At 43.6% G+C, this 16,119-nt stretch overlaps 2 protein-coding genes across 3 annotated transcripts in view; one reads left to right on the top strand and one right to left on the bottom strand.

Annotated features, from left to right (window-relative positions):
* The window catches only part of SDCBP (syndecan binding protein (syntenin)), an 8,164-nt gene extending 3,289 nt beyond the window's left edge, over positions 1 to 4,875 (top strand). For both annotated transcript variants that reach the window (XM_010136594.1, XM_010136595.1), the window contains exons 3-8: positions 1,283 to 1,392; positions 1,715 to 1,873; positions 2,340 to 2,515; positions 3,401 to 3,572; positions 3,964 to 4,055; positions 4,490 to 4,875. In XM_010136594.1, the coding sequence (XP_010134896.1) occupies positions 1,283 to 1,392; positions 1,715 to 1,873; positions 2,340 to 2,515; positions 3,401 to 3,572; positions 3,964 to 4,055; positions 4,490 to 4,544 (764 nt within the window). In that variant the 3' untranslated portion in view covers positions 4,545 to 4,875. The remainder of the gene's footprint in view (positions 1 to 1,282; positions 1,393 to 1,714; positions 1,874 to 2,339; positions 2,516 to 3,400; positions 3,573 to 3,963; positions 4,056 to 4,489) is intronic.
* A 1,738-nt stretch (positions 4,876 to 6,613) lies between these two features.
* The window catches only part of NSMAF (neutral sphingomyelinase (N-SMase) activation associated factor), a 25,455-nt gene continuing 15,949 nt past the window's right edge, over positions 6,614 to 16,119 (bottom strand). Inside the window, exons 21-32 of the mRNA XM_010136596.1 lie at positions 15,250 to 15,292; positions 14,679 to 14,842; positions 13,802 to 13,910; positions 12,829 to 12,887; positions 12,085 to 12,152; positions 10,606 to 10,673; positions 10,287 to 10,410; positions 9,837 to 9,920; positions 8,695 to 8,845; positions 8,229 to 8,331; positions 7,516 to 7,625; positions 6,614 to 6,957 (exon numbers count right to left, since the gene is read on the bottom strand). Coding sequence (XP_010134898.1) covers positions 6,863 to 6,957; positions 7,516 to 7,625; positions 8,229 to 8,331; positions 8,695 to 8,845; positions 9,837 to 9,920; positions 10,287 to 10,410; positions 10,606 to 10,673; positions 12,085 to 12,152; positions 12,829 to 12,887; positions 13,802 to 13,910; positions 14,679 to 14,842; positions 15,250 to 15,292 — 1,178 coding nt within the window. The 3' untranslated portion in view covers positions 6,614 to 6,862. The remainder of the gene's footprint in view (positions 6,958 to 7,515; positions 7,626 to 8,228; positions 8,332 to 8,694; positions 8,846 to 9,836; positions 9,921 to 10,286; positions 10,411 to 10,605; positions 10,674 to 12,084; positions 12,153 to 12,828; positions 12,888 to 13,801; positions 13,911 to 14,678; positions 14,843 to 15,249; positions 15,293 to 16,119) is intronic.

The following is a 16,119-nucleotide window of genomic DNA, read 5'->3' as shown; positions in this document are numbered from 1 at the left end:
CAGGAAAGTGCCCAGGAAGGTGGAACTTGTTGTGCTACCAGCACCAAGCTTCCAACAGATTTTTGGGTGGGAATCCATCAGTCCTAGAGCTGAATGACTTGTGCCCATGTCTCCTCCTTTTCTCCCGTGCACACGTACCTCCATGAAGGTGCACAGGTTTGTTTGAGGTTAGCGAGTTGTGCTTGGTCTAAAAAGCCCTAAAGCCTCTAAGCAGCGTGACCAGCCGCTGTGCTGGAACAGCTGTCAAGAATGCTGGTGGATCGGGTACTAGAGCTTGTGACTGTAACTTCTGTCTCCAGTTCTCTTGGTGCTGGTGTATCTAAGATGGCTTTAAGGCAGGAGTTCATACAGCTCACTAGAGAGCTGCCTCTCGCGGGTCCTTTCTGGACTAGGTACTTCCTGGCCGAACCTCACCAGAGCAGATCTGAGTCTGCCTCAGCAGTCCCTTCCTGGCTGCATTCTTTCTGCTGCCCAGAGGTTGAACTCTCCTGCAGTTTTTGTGCCTGCTGGCCAAAGGACATAATTTTGACATCAGCTTGTTGCTGTTCAATCCAGAAATGAGATCACAGGGCTCTTGTGTGAAGCAACATGCAGACATGACCACTGGATGCATTAAGGAGCAAAAAAAGTCTCTTGTTTATGTTGGAATTTGCCTTGCAATGACCTTGGTCTCTCCCAGAAAAGTTACTTTCCCTTTGTGGTTAAATGTGGATTCTTAGAATAGCTGGTTTTATACATGTTTCCGTAAATGAACACTCGAAGAAACCAAAGCTTTGTGACCTGGGGTGCCCACTTCCTTTCAGGGCTCTCACTCTCTGAGCAGCCTTTTCTGTCCCCGCTGCTCCGGTGAGAACGGTGGGTGGACTTCTCAGAGTTCTCTGAACTGCTGCTTGTGAAGTGGCACCAGTTATCTGCGGAATGTCAGGCTTATTTCCAGAGTGGTTCGACTCAAGGTCTGACCAGCCTGTTAGTTTAACGTCCCTTCGTCCCACTCCCCGCGCTCTGCTCCTCTCGAGTGCAGAGGAATCTCCTGCCTGTGTGTTTGTGCTGTAAAGGATGAGCGGAGTCGCTGAAACGAAAAGATCTCTTCAGCTCTTTATCTCTTGTTTGGTTACGCTTTACGCTGGGCTAGAATAACAAACAGTCCTGATTAAATTTTCAGATTAAAGATGTTAGTACGAGGTTTGTTGAGGTGATGGTACCTGTGACAGCAGTAACTTTTCCTTGTGTTAAACCAGCAGTTGGCGTGACGGTGGGGTTTGGTTTTGTTCTTCCGCTATAGGCTTATACCCCAGGCTGTATCCAGAACTGTCGCAGTACATGGGCCTGAGCCTCAACGAGGAAGAGGTGCAGAGAAACTTGGCAGTGGCAGCACCCGCTCAGCCGCAGGGGGTAGGTCCCAGACAAGCATGTTTCGGAGAGCAGAAGTATAAAGACTAAATATATATATGTTATATATATATATGTATGTAATTCTAGGGAGTGAACTACTGTTTGTCTTCAATACAGGACTGATAAATTAATTAAGTAACAGTGCCTACTTCTTTAATCTGTTCTTAAGCTGATGCGACATGTTTCCAGTGGGGAGGAGCTTTGTGATTTAATTCAGGGGGTGTTTTAAAATATCTTTTCATATAAAGTGACATAGAGCTATTTTAAAAAGTTGAAACTAAGTTGTCTGGCTATTTTGTTTGTTTTTTTGTTTTTTCATCAGCAACTCGTAACACGACCTTCCACTAATTACATGGTAGCTCCAGTGACTGGAAATGATATGGGAATTCGCAGAGCAGAAATCAAGCAAGGCATCCGCGAAGCAATTCTCTGTAAAGATCAAGATGGCAAAATTGGCCTTCGCCTGAAGTCTGTTGACAATGTACGTGCAGATGCTTGCTTTTACCTATAGAGATCTTACTGCTGGATTAAATTAGTAGCGAAGTCAGTGTATGGTCACAAAATTGTCTGTCATTATCAGAATTTAAAATCCTTCATGAGGTGAGTAACCAGATTTCCAGCTGTCTGGACTAGGACCTAAATTTACAGCTGCAATTTACTTCCATGTTTTACAACCCCTGAAAAATACTTGTAATTTTTTTTTTTCCCCTCGAGAGCATGAAATTGTCCTAGAGATGGAAATGGAACAGATTTGCTCACTTCCAGACTTTATTCTAGCATTAATTAGCTGTCAGTCTCTTACTGAGGTCACAAAACCGACTCTTAGGGGGAGATAATTAGCCAGTCCTTCTGGTGGTTGGTATTATGTAGAGAGTAGGAAACTATCCAGGGCTCTGTGTTGTGGTCTTCATCTTTAAGGAAGAGCTTCCCTTTTTTCTCTTTTGCAGGGGATATTTGTCCAGTTAGTTCAGGCAAACTCTCCAGCATCCCTCGCTGGTCTGCGGTTTGGGGACCAAGTTCTGCAGATCAACGGTGACAACTGTGCAGGGTGGAGTTCGGATAAAGCACACAAAGTTCTGAAACAGGCTTCTGGAGAAAGGATTTCCATGATCATTCGGGACAGGTAAAGCCAGCAGAGAGGGGGAGTAATTTTGCGGGGTTTGGGGCTCCCCTTGCTTGAGCAGCACTGCACCATGACAAAAATCTGTTGGTCCGTGTGCTTCCATAGTGAAGGTCCTCAGAAACGTTCCTTTGTGTGGGGACCAGTCAAAATAGTTGTTCCCTTGTAAACTTGTTCTCCTCGCTTTCCTGGGCGCGATGAGGCGTAACATCTTTCAAGATAAACTAACGAGGGACAGCACTAGTCAAATGTAAACTCTGAATTAGAGTCTGGGGCTTTTTTTAGGCTCAACTTGACTTTTGTTTAAGAACCAAGTTTGACCCAGTGGAGGTCAACTCCACTCCCAGTGGAGGCTACTTCTGTCAGGGCAACTACTTCTGTCATGGATTGGATGGAAATGCTGTGCTGCCCTGCTCTGGTCACCACTTCTGTGCCCAACTCCCCACCCCTTCCTGGATTTACTGGCTTTTAAAGACACAATTTAAAGGTTTATTGTCTGTAAAGCAGTAGAAAACGTGTTGGGGAAGCCTCGTCCTCCAGACTCCTATAGTCTACCTACAGTCATTAAAATTCCTGCGCTGTTTTATCTACCTTTTAACATTTGTAGAGAAAACTTAAGTTTTAACGGCCATTCAGCTGGTTGCTGTGGTGGGTGGCTCTTGTGTTATTATTAATCCAGATGGCGAAATGTTTGTAGAACAGGGAAACCATGTAAAGGTTGTAATTGTTAAAAATGAAGTTAAACCCAGATGCTTTTCATTGTAGCCGCTGTTATGAGTGAGTCTTTTACTTCTTGTAAGTCAAAGATGCTGCATGATGTGTGTGGTTCTTCCTGTGATTTAGCAGCCTGAAAACAGGAGTTTGCATTTTAAATTTATTTTTTTACAGGCCTTTTGAACGAATTATTACTATGCATAAGGACAGCGCCGGGCACGTTGGTTTCATATTCAAGAATGGCAAAATAACCTCGATAGTGAAAGACAGTTCTGCTGCGAGAAACGGGCTTCTGACAGAGCACAACATCTGTGAAATCAACGGCCAGAATGTGATTGGATTGAAGGTAGAGTCGCTGACAGGGGGAGGGGGTGGATAGCTGTGAGGTTTTTGTGTGCGTGTGGTAATGGCTGTGGAGAGGGAAAAGGCTTGTTAAATGTTGTTTAATGCTCATGAAATCAGTCAGTTGTGACGTGATGGGAGAGTCGTGTATGTTTGGAGGCTTCTTCGCCTGGTGCCTCTCTCCCTTCTCCAGCCAGTTTGTGTCAGATACCAATAACTGAACACCTGCGAAGTGGAATTGCAGGTTCAGCGATTTGCCCTGAAGGTTAAAGACTCCAAGCAAGGAGCTGTGGGTCTCTTAAGCTGTGCAAAATGTGTCTAACAAAGTGACAGCTCAAGAGCTTCTTCTAATCAGCTGAGTAGCGCTGCTCACGCGGTTTCTTGTTTGCTGCCAGGACCCCCAGATTGCGGACATCTTGGCGACAGCTGGCAACGTGGTGACCATTACCGTCATGCCTTCCACTATCTACGAGTACATAATAAAGAGGTGGGTAGTGAACAAAGCAGCCGTGGCGCTCATCACAATCAAGCTGGCAGTCACTGGGGTGGTGTAGGTTACGTGTACTCACGGCAAGACCCGATTACAAACCAGACATGAAGGCTGGAGAGTGGGTGGGGCGGGAGTTTGATGTTTTAGTCAAACCAGTGCATTTTGAGTCTGTTTTTAAACTACTCATATGTTAGCAATGCTCCTCTGCCTCTTCTTTTGAAAAACCCTCTTCTAAACTTAGTTTGACTAAACTTAAGTTTCCAAAAACTTTCAAGTACATGGATAACACAAGTACTTGTTACTTCAACTAAAAGGTTGTTTCTGGTGGCGTTCTTGGCAGGATAGAGTTGGTTTTTTTCCTCATCCTTGGGCAGCAGTCGTGGTCTTCTAGAGTTGTTGTCTTACAAAGCTGACTGCCTTGTCCTCTGCAGGATGGCAACGAGCATTATGAAGAGCCTGATGGATCACTCCATTCCTGAAGTCTAAACCTGCAGCATGTACGTGTGTGTACACCTCTCTAATGATGATTCCACTCAACTTGGGCTGTTATACTCAGTGATTTTCTTCCTCTGCACACAAGCCTGTCTGGAGGCCAAGAGAAGATATGCTGCATCAAGCACTTGCGTCTATAATGGCTGGGAATGTTACAGTTCAACATATCTCTTCTCAAATGGTAAAACGTGTAGCCTTATGCTTGACAAATGTGAAATTCCAATTGCGTTATGACTTCTCCTAGCTCCTTTATTTAGTTTACTACTCCTATAAGCCATCGCAACTAAAGGACCCAGATATCACTCGCAAAGTTACGTGTTGTTACCCAGGACAATGCTGCGCTTCGTATGTTTAAGACAAATATTTTTACTGCTTTCTGTTCGCACGAGTAGATTCGAAATAGCGTGTTAGAGGTAGGGCTAGTGCGAGTTAATTTTTGGTTGTAGTAAATACTGTTTACACGAGAATGCTGGCTGAGCTGAGTGCGGCCGTGGGCGTCGTTCAGTAAGTGAGCGTAACAATAAGAAGAGGGGTAGTGTACAGAAACTCAAATCTTTTTATTCCTTGTTATACGAATTGTAACTAATGTGCTTCTCTCTCGCCTTAACCATGTTCTTAAGGATTCGGAAATAACCAAATAAATGATGAAACTTTAGACAGGACTGTGTGTACATCAAATGAGCGAGTCAGGCTTGTTTTGTTCGGTGGTGATACTTGTGCCTCCTTGCTCTGCTGACCCAAACTGACCAGAGAAAAATCCCACACCATCTTGTGCTCAGCAGTAATCTGGTGGGGGGGAGTTGTTGCATGGAGACTGGCTGGTGGGATGAGGTGAGTGACTGCCTTTGCATCATTGTTTCATTTGGTTTTTTTTCCCCTACCTACACTTAGTAAATGATCTTTATCACAACCCCCAGATTTTCCTAACCTTTGTCCTTCTGCTTCTCTTACCTGCCCTGCTGTGGGGTGGGTAAGGAAGAAACCCAGTGTGGTCAACCCACCACAATAGGTCATAGGCATGTTCAGCCAAGACTTTATAACTTCCTTAAGCAGTCTGAAGTTAAATACCAGTTTTAGTGAGTGATTGTCTTGCTGCTTGTGGTGTTGCTACTTTTCTTCGTGCTCTGTTGCAGGTTTCAGCCACAAAATCTAGAATGACTGAACTTCAGTCTTGCTCCTAGTGAGCAGCAGCCCAAAGTCAAAGCAAGTAACTTACTTATCTGTAGGAAGGTGGGTGTGAGGAAGAGGTGCAGCTGTTCTTTCAGAGCTAACTTGGATTCTGGGGATGGGGGTATCTTTCTTAATTATGTAGCTGTTTGTTCATTTAAGTAAAAGGAAGGGAGGAAGAAAAGGATCTACACTGAGTCAGAGTCCAGCTTCCTGACCACCTACACCTTCTGGCTGAAACTTTTTAAAGAAAGCCAAGACAAAAACAGTTTGGAGGCACACAGCCACACAGGAAGAATACACTTATCTTTGACAGCTCTAAGTACAGGGGCAAGCTGTTAGCAATAACAGAGGTAGAACTTCAGCACAGGTACTTACTGTTTTCTTGGTTGCTACATGCTGCAGCCGGAAGAAGTGAAAGAAGTAACCCAAACCCCCTCCTCTTTTCATGCAGGAGCAAGTAGGCACTGCAGGGGAAGCTGTGGTTAAATACAGGTACACAGATAAAGACAAACAAACACATCACGAGCTTTGAGCATAATCCAGAAATCACCTAAGACAGTTCCAGGCAAGTGTAGAATGTGATTGTTCTATATTTGGGAGATGATAAGTACAATGAAAGGTGAAGAAAGAGGGTAGACACCAAACAGTCTGCTGCAAGACTAAGCCTGGTAACAGCAAGTATTTACCATTGTCTGTGTCTTCATGGGGAAGACGGGCTGACTGTGCAAGTGGTACGTACATGATGTCACGAGACGTGATGAAGAGCTGCAAGCGTCCTGAAAGATGACTTCAGGTAGGACTGCAAGTGCTGCTGCGCTGAGAGCTGTGCAGGCAGCAAGCTCTGCGTAAATCAGGCAATGACTGCAAGTTCAGAGCTCTTTAATTACAGAAGAATAGGTCTTTAATTTCATCTCAGACACCATTTTAGACAGGCAGTTTCAGTGTGATAGTCCATGAAAAACAAATGCACATGCTGCAGAAGTTAAGAGCTCTCAGTGAGGTCACTGTCATGAAGAAAGTTATAGCTGAGCAGAGTTTCCTCTCTGGTAGAACTTCAGCAGCTGTCATTGCACACAGGTATGTTCCTTTAAAAGGTTTGGTTTAAAATATGAGTTCGTTTCACTGTCTGGAGGGAAAGGCACTTAGTACTGCAGCTTCCAGAACATGATCTGTTTGTCTTCCCCTCCTGTAATAATGCTGGTGCACTGTTCGTTCATCCACAGGGATGTTACAGCACCTGGGGGCGGGGAAGGCAAACAAACAAGTAAATCCAAAGGCAAATAAAATTGGAACTTGAGATGATAGAACAGAGCTTTTTAGGTGAGTTTGGGATCATCTGATCATTAGTTTGGATTACACTGACACCATATATAGGAGTTTTTTGTAGGCTTCTGCCTGGCTGCTCTTGTTCACAGGTATGATCTCATGCTCCATTGCCTCAGCTGACTTCGGGCACTAGAAGGACAATGGCAGTAGCAGGGTAGAATGCAGGTGGCACCACCGGCAGTAGGATTCATGAGGGTAAGGGGAGGATGTTTCTCTGTACGTTCACATCTTCCAGTGCATGCCCAGAAGCCCACCAGTAAGTCTTGCCCCAGCTACAGCAGGCCTCCGCTGTTACTAAACCTCTAGGGGGCTCATGCAGACGTGCTTTCAGTTCTGGTGCTCCAGATGACACTAAGATCAGGAGCAGCCACTAACAGAGCAGATGCCGCAGATGTTTCAGTGCTAACAAACAGTGCTGGAGAACAGGAACCTTCCGTTCACCTTGAGCCTAGAAACAGTTCAGGCATACCTGTATGTCCTTTGATTCTTTCCAGAACTTTTCCTCCCAGCAGGTCCCAAATCAGTAATTCACCAGACTGACTTCCTGATAAGATGGTGTTTCCATTCCATTTGAAGCACCTGCAGGCAAGGGTGAAATCAGTTCACTTCAAGCTTTTGTTTAACAAGAGCTAAGCATTTCCGAACCAAGCCAAAAAGAACGGAAAATGCTATCTATGTGTGTGTGTGTGTATACACATACAAGCGTGCTCCAGTAACTAAGAATTCCATCTGTTTACCTGATTAAACTATAGAGAACTGTGTGATCACTCAATTATAAGAGACAATCTTGTTTTAGATTATGAAACAAAAAGGAAGTATTGGGGAAAAAGAAAGGGAAAAAAAAAAAAAAAATCAAGATTCTTGACAGAGATGACTCACATAAGAGAATTGTCTCCTTGATCAAGACTGCAGTAGCTCAGCTGCTGGAAGAGCTGGTTAGCTACAGCTTCCCTCAACTTTTATGGATACTAAAGTTGTTGTTAAAAAAATAAATAACCAGCAGTTTGGTTCTGTCCTGGTTTGGACAGCAGGGTCAAAACACACACAAAAGTGACAGCTTCAAAAAGTAACTCAGTAGAACAAAGTTGTGGCATTACTGCCCTGTCCATTCTGCTGCCACCAACCATCTCCAAGCAGTAACTAAGCTGACCATGCCGCTTCCTCAGCTGTGCCCAGAATTACCTCTGTGGCTCCGCAGCCGTTACAGAAGAGATGAGCATTCCAGTCTGAACATCTATTACTTTAAAAGCACAGTCCTCTCCTGCGCTGAGGAGGTGTCTGCTGTCTGTACAAAACAGAAAAGCAAAAGAAGCAGCAACAAAAAAAGCACTTTAGACGTTGGGTTCTAGTCACCAAAGCAGTCTGTGATACAGCTTGCTGGATGTGATATTACCCGAGTTACTGATGATAGATAATTTACTGCAAATTAAGTAAGTCTCTAAGCAAGCAACGATAAACACAACTGGGTAAGAGGCTAGAGCACTGCTCTACAGTCTGGTATGGCCTTATGTGCCACTAATAAATTCTTCAGTGTGTCAGTCCAAACCGTCTCAGCACCCCCCTATAACAAGGGTATAGTGCATGATCAGGAAAAAGGTTCCCTCTGGCACTCCCAACAGCGCCCATTACAACCTGAAATCCCGCGTACCAGGACTGAAAGCAGCGTCAAACACTGTCCCGGAATGACAGGGCAGCTGGTGCAACACTGTTGCTGTGGCAACATCCCAAACGCTGATGGTACCCTCTTTGGTTCCAGATGCCAGCATAGTGTTGGCAGCGTTAAGGTCGATTGTATTCACCTAGGAAGAAGTTAAACAGCCCATCACTTTGCTACTCCTTCCTGTGAGCTGTCATGAGGCAGGTTTTATCAATCACACACAACGCCTGTAATCCGCAAGATGGTATTTGATTTACACGAGGCTTTTTATTTAATTCTGCAACATCCTCAGTAAAGAACAGTTATTTAAAAGAAGATTTCCCTTGGATGATAGTTTAAAACACTTTTTCTTTGCAGAATCAGAAATGCAAGGCAATGTCTCAGACTATTTTTTTTTTGGCCTACCTGTCCTCAGCACCTAAATGCAAGACTTTACTTTTAAAGAATTTAACCCTTTAAGGGTAAAGACCTTCCCAGCCATCAGTTGTTTCCAATTCTCTTGGGCCCAGTTCTTATATGTTATCAGAACTGTTCCAGTAAATATCTATGTGGTGACCTGTTAAAAAAAACTATTAAGAGCTTGAAAACACAGTAAATCTACTGGAGCGATGCTAGAGGCCATAAATCAGAGCGTGCCCTTACAGACTGGCGATTTACTGCGCACGATGTGTTTGTATCTTCGCCGTGAAGCTCAGTGATATTTTTCATAGTATGGTAAACAACGGAGACAAACGCTTTTTCATTTGCCTGCCTTTGGCAAAGACGCATTAAGAAGCTGGAACAATGCAAACACTTGAAAACCACGAGTCTCTTTTCAAAAACAAAGCAGCTAACAAAAATCCCCCGGCCCCCTCTGCAGCTTTATCCATTCAAACTAAGCAAGGCAACTGAAGAAACCGCTGTTTATCCTGTTGCTCCAGTCCCCAGACTGGTCCCTTCAGCCAGGGAAGCACTGACACAGCTCAGACAAAAAACAAGAACAAACAAAAAAAAACCACGAAAGAGAAACCCCCTACCCACACTTCCCAAAACAACACCCCCCCTCCATCCTTGGCCTTTGCCACTAGATCTTGACTGGGATTTTAATGAGCAATTAATCCTCGCGCTCTGAGACACTATAATCACAGACTTACGCTAACATCGTGTTCCAGCTCTGCCAGCAGGTCAAAGTGGTGTTTTTTATTGCTCGTGGCCTCTCCGGGGACGCAATGCCACACCTACAACACAGATAGCTCAGCTCGCTCAGGGAAGCCTTAGCACAACGCTGGAGGAGTTTCTCTAGTGCTGAATTCTCACTTTAGGAGGAAGGTGGCTTGTGTGAACCATGGGCCTTGCCTGCATGGCAGGATGCAGATGTCTTTAGATTAGTCCACTTAGGTAGAGAATGTAAGCTACAAAGCTAATAAACATTTTGGAAGCCTACTCCACTCGGCAGGATCTCCAGTCAAAGCCGTAAGTGCTGCCACGATTCCCGCTGTTATTCCAGCACAGCAGGTACATCCGCTCCAAAGCATTTGGCTGGCTGAGTATTAAGCAGTGCAGCTATAAATCAGTATCAGAGTATAACAAACGCTTACACAAACCTTCACGGTGGAATCCCAGGATGCGGAATATAAACGCCCATCACGCCAGCAGATCTTGCTGACTGCATCGTCATGCCCCATTAAGATGTCCTGCTGCCTTCCAAATGCAATTGAATAAAAATATCTAACAGGAAAAGGTTATAAAAGCATTAGGTCGTCAGAGAACTTAACTGAGGTTTTTCTAAATAGATGAAAGTAACTTGGCTTCTAACTGGAAAAAAAAGATACAGACACTGTGTTTTAACAATGAATTTCTAGATCATTATCTAGACCAAGGCACTCTGCAATTTAATCAAGTCAGTAGGAAGTCAATACACACATATGATTGTCCCACGAAGAACTTATGACAGTGGTGTCTCCTGGTAGGATGAGACAAGACGACAGAGCCTGTAAGAAAAAAACAAAAAAGTAGCGTTCAATTTCTTACCCCAAATCAACTAGACGTACGTTAACATTCTTCTGGAGAACAAGCAGCATTTTCATCTTCCATACAGGTGTTGTATGACACTGGTCAAGAAAAGCTTTGGAGGCTGGACGCTGAACAGCGAGAATACTTCATCTCGGGTAATTAGAAAGGCAACACTCGGGTTCAGAAACACAGGCAGAACTGATGATCTCCTTTCCCAAAATGATGGTGTTTCACGGACATATAACTCCTCACTCAGGAGAAACTGGGTCAGCTCTTCATCTTGTGACCTACTGTCAATTCTAAATGCAAACAGCCACCAGTAACAAAAAATGAAGGTTTCCTTTGATGTTTGTTCTCCATGACAGCTACTTACCAGCTCAGCTCTTCCAAACAGCAAATGTAACCACCTAATTCCTGCCATTCTCAGCCAGAAACGTTCCTTACAGAGAACAAATGGCAGTCCAGTGCTTCTACTAGTGTCATTACTGGTCATGGTTTAGTTCTGTTCTAAACACCAGTAAGTGCTGGGCTGTATAAAGGCGACTGCTTCTAGCACTGCTGCAACAGACCAGCAGTAAAACTACAGAGAGGAGAAGAGTAACAGTTTTAAAAGTGTATACAAGGCCTCCTCATGAATCCTAGGCCAAAATCCTGTTTTTCAGCTCTCTTTTTCACGATGCCATGGCCAAAGGGTCCGTTAGAGCACGTCATGGCTTCTGGCTGGGCCCCACAGAGATGAAGGTGTGGGGAAGGCTAACATAACCTCGTGTCTTGCCTCGATATAAAACTCTGAACACGACAGTTGGGAGCGACCCAGCTCAAGCACAGGCAATCAAGTATCAAACCTCTCTTCCAGTTCTGTTTCAGAAGCAGGGGAGAACTGTTGTCAGAGGTTGCTGAGATAACTGCTCCCTGAGGAAGGGCGGCTCAAATTCACCCAGCATAGATTCCACTCCCTGTGCTTGGTTTCCTTCTGCCAGATGACACTCAGCCCCCAAACACTTGGGAGCAGCGAGGAGGTGCTGGGTGTGAGCACACAGGTGCAATTTGAGCTTTGTGATTCTGATCCCAATGGCAGTTCAAGGCTGTTCAGGAAGAATCCTCTGTTCATGACTCCCTCTCACAAGCTCTTCCCTTGATAGCAGGACAACTCGCACCAGAGCTAGCACAGAAGTGCAACCACTGTAATACTCCCCTCCCGTGTTCACAGAATGCGCTCCGTCTCCCTGGAGCACCGATGGAGTCTCAATTCACTTTGCTGAATTATTCACACACAATACAATGGGGGCGGCAGGGGAAGAAAAGAGGCACTGATGTACATTGAAAGCCATTTCTCGAGTAGCTTTTGGAATATTCCCAATGACCTTTTTTATTTTGACAACAACTTACCATGTTTGAAAAGGACACGCTTCTCTGGATTGTTTTTGATTCTTTGGAAAACATCTTTAAGGTTGAATCTGGGGAAAATGGACAAAATGGAAGATAAAAGGACTGGTTTATATTATAGAAGCTGGTAATTTTGCTATATTTTTGTACATTCAGATGTCTTACTACGAAAAGCAGGTACAGGTTTCTCATAGTCTTTGAGAAACTCTTTACAAAGCTTGTGACTTGAGTCTGGAACTAGCCTGTTTTGCACCGGTTACAGATGGACTCCCCCATGCCCATCAAATATCTGATATCCAAAGGGAGAAACTACCACCTTCCCAAGCCCAAATAGAGATAATATTGAAAACCTTGAGTCAGTGATCTAAAACTTAAAAAATTCATGTACTTAAGCTATTTAATCACAGGAGATACATATTTAACTTCATTTCTACAATAGGTGACAATCCGAAGCCAAACGGAAGCAGCCAAACACATGAATACTGAAATTCTCTCATCGAGCACGATGTGAAAACAAAAATATTGCACTTGGCAGAAGGTTAGGGCCACTCCTTCCATGACTAAAAAAAAGCAGAACTTGACGGTTCCAGAAATATCCCGTTTAATGTTGCCTTCATTTCACTTCCCTGAAGATATTAACGGATTCAATCTTAACGACATTTCATTTTTGTTCACAAAACATTATTTGGTCTTAGAAGCTGCATTTACACTGCAGCTTCTAGTAAAGACCTCGGCAATACTACTTACCCTGGGATGTAGTGAGAACAGAAGACCCACTGCAAGTGACTGCTATTCCAGTAATGGCCCTGTTTAAGACAAGTAAGGCTTTGAAACTTCACCACCACACTGTAAATTGACTACAGATGACATGTGTTATTTGATTTCTGTAAAAGCTAAGACATTCAAGGAGATTAAAAGCACTACAGTGGTGTGTTATACCCCTACAGACAAAAATATACCTTGAAATTATATGTGAAACACCAGCACGGGTTCCCCAGATTGTTCTGCAAGAACTTCATCCTCATCAGAAAGGACATGCCCATGTGTGAGGATAAAGAGTTTCACATTCATAGAATCACAGAATGGTTTGGGCTGGAAGGGGCTTTAAAGATCATGTAGACATTCATTCTTTCCAATTTTGGCTATAAAAAGAGTGAAAAACCTGCCCACAAGCAGATACTGAATACCTCAAGCGCCAGGAATCAAAACTGGCACGTCTCTTCTCCTCAAATTTGACATTGACTATAGTCTAGAGATTTAGACATAGATGTTATGTCAGAGCGTTAGTTGTTAGGTAGCACAGAGCATCTGCACAGCCCAAACTTTGCTTTACAGACCAGCTTCTATATTTTTTCCAGCAGTCTTCAGAAAAAAAAAAAATAAAATCAGAAGCTGAAATTCAAGTCTGTTTTCAGGATCAGGATTTCTCTAACCCTACCAACTTGGTAATAGAGGCCCTTTCTCAACAACAAAAGGCCCTTTGTTCAACAACAACAAAATCGAGCTGACAATTTCCTTTTCTGGATTGATAAACCATCATATACTCAAGCTCATCTTGTGTAACCAAATCAATGAGCTGTCTCACAAAGAAAAGAATTTACCTTAAACCCTGACCCATCAGTCAGGCTGACACACGGATACCACTCCTTCCCCACCCCCACCCCCCCGCCTTAATTAAACCGAACAATTCTGCCCATGAAAATAAAAGAATAGTACCTACTCTTTGTGAATTTTATATTGCTCATCTAATTTTAGTTTGGCAATATTGTTCCAAGCAAGTGTTATGCTTTCTTCTGTCAAATCTTCAAAAGATTCTTCATTTGAAGAAACTGCAATAAAATGCCACAATAAAGTTTCATCACAAATAGAAAATAGAAAGATTTCAAATATTAAGTAGCTGAAGTCGCAAACATAAATATGAGATTGCAGAAATCAGGCAGAGCTCCAGGAGTAAGAGGGTTCGGCTAAAGCAGAGAGTGACAAGTTCATTAACTTTGTTTCCTGAATGCACTGGCTTACCCAGTCAAAAATACCTATACCTCCAGATCTCCATTTCCTGAAGAAGGTTGCTCGGTCAATGTCCCTACAACGTCCCTACAGTATGTAGGGACAACAATGTAATTTCTTTACAGATTCTCATTCCAGTCACGGAAAAGCAAAAAGGTCAGATTATTAATTTAAGTCTTTGGGTTTAGTTAGACCAAGGGAATCAATCGCCGCAGAGATAGCCCTGTTCAAAAAACAGACAAATCTTCACATCACGGGGAAAGCCTGCAGACAGCGGCACTGAAGCTGCTGCCACAGCTTGATGCTGAAGTGCCAGGACAGGCCAGGGATGCCACAGCTTCAGAAGCGGAGGCTGAGCAGTCCCGGAGGAGGCCACTGCCACAGAAAGCAAAAATGCAGGACACTGCCTGTATTTAAGTTTGAAACTGGTCTTGGCAGCTTTAATTTAACGGTTAGTGTGTGGATTTATTTTTGCTTGGCTCACATGGAGAGCGGCCAAGAGGGCTGAATAATGAGATCCTGGGGGAGAGAGATAGCGAACTTCACATTACAAATCCATTACATCATCAGTTGATCTGTTAAACATTTACCTGGAGACTCAGTTATGGAAATGCTGCGACTCGATGTTCGAGACAAGCTTTTCAACTTCGGCATTATCCTCTGAGGGTGAGGAATTGTAAACAACTGCTTTGGCGTCTGTCCAAATTCCAAGATCTGTGTCAGCAGAGCTACTTTCTCATTGGGGTCCATAATGCTTTACAAAAACAAGGTATTTAATTAAGCCAAGTGGGCAAGGACTTTTTGTTCCTCCCCTCCCCTGAAAGCATGGGCCTGCCTGTGCAATTACTACAGCACTACCGGCCATCACAAATTCAGACACATGACAGACAGTCAAGTGACCGCTTCATAAATTTATGTACAATGACAATACGCTCATCTATTAAAAAAAACACCCAACAATTTAATGAAAGCCAGACTGAAGAAGTGTTCAAGCAACCACCTTTCAATACATGCTAAAACTGAGCACCCAGTGCTGGTGATCTGTGCATTCAGGAGTATGAATGGTGTAGCTCTTCCATTTTTACACTTTTACAGCCAGAGAGCCTGGAGGGATACTGAGAAATTTAGCTTTAACAAATCGTTCTGATTCTTGTTAATTACCTGTTTAAATCCACTCCTCCTTCGTAAGTTAATGGATGAAACACTAAGGGGAAAAAAAAATGTTTATTTGTACAATGTTTTTCATGTCTTCCCACCTACTATTAAAAAAAAAGCTGTTTTTTTAACTCAAATTGATTTAAGCAACTAAGCTATTTTGGCAGACTACGGAGCTTGAGATCTTGTGATTTAATCCTGGGTTTCTCACCTGAAAAAAAGTTCAGGATTTCTAAGAGACTCAGAGGAAGTTTCAGAAGAAATCAGCCCTTTCATAAAGGAAGGATGAATTACTTAAGCTTCATTAAATACCCCTCCATACACACCCAATAAAGGAAAAAAAGCACAGCTGCTCCACTGGGTCTAGACAGGTGACAAAACAGTCAAAACTGATCACAAAGGTCTGCCTCTTCACCTGCTCGTTGCTATGAGGAGAGCTGTTACACGGTGGATCGCTCTGGGGCCTCTGCAGAAGAATACTTTACCTTTGATGTAAGTTCATTCACACACAGATCCCTTCTCTCTCTCTCACCTACTCACGTGTCTGCCATTCATTCTGCTGCTACAAACCCACCCTGCAGCAGCAGAAGCACACTGTGCGTACAAAGTGCTCTTATCTGAGAGGTAAAAAAAACCAGGTGCTGTAATTTAAATGTTGATTTACCATTTTCAAAGCCTCTGGTTCATTACGATTGACACTTACGGTCACCGTATGATTTTGTAAGCATTTACAATGGCTACATACATGCTCAGAATGGGACTGCAAACAGTGAAACCTTCCACATGTACAGTACAAAGTAAATATATACACCATGGCAGTGCCTGTGTACATGAGGACAAACCTAGGCACCTGCACACTTTTTCCTCCATTCCTGC

This window comes from Buceros rhinoceros, unplaced genomic scaffold (assembly GCF_000710305.1).
Source record: "Buceros rhinoceros silvestris isolate BGI_N320 unplaced genomic scaffold, ASM71030v1 scaffold32635, whole genome shotgun sequence".
Taxonomy (NCBI): domain Eukaryota; kingdom Metazoa; phylum Chordata; class Aves; order Bucerotiformes; family Bucerotidae; genus Buceros; species Buceros rhinoceros.
Note: the sequence above shows the minus strand (reverse complement) of the source record. Positions and strands in the feature narration are given on the sequence as shown.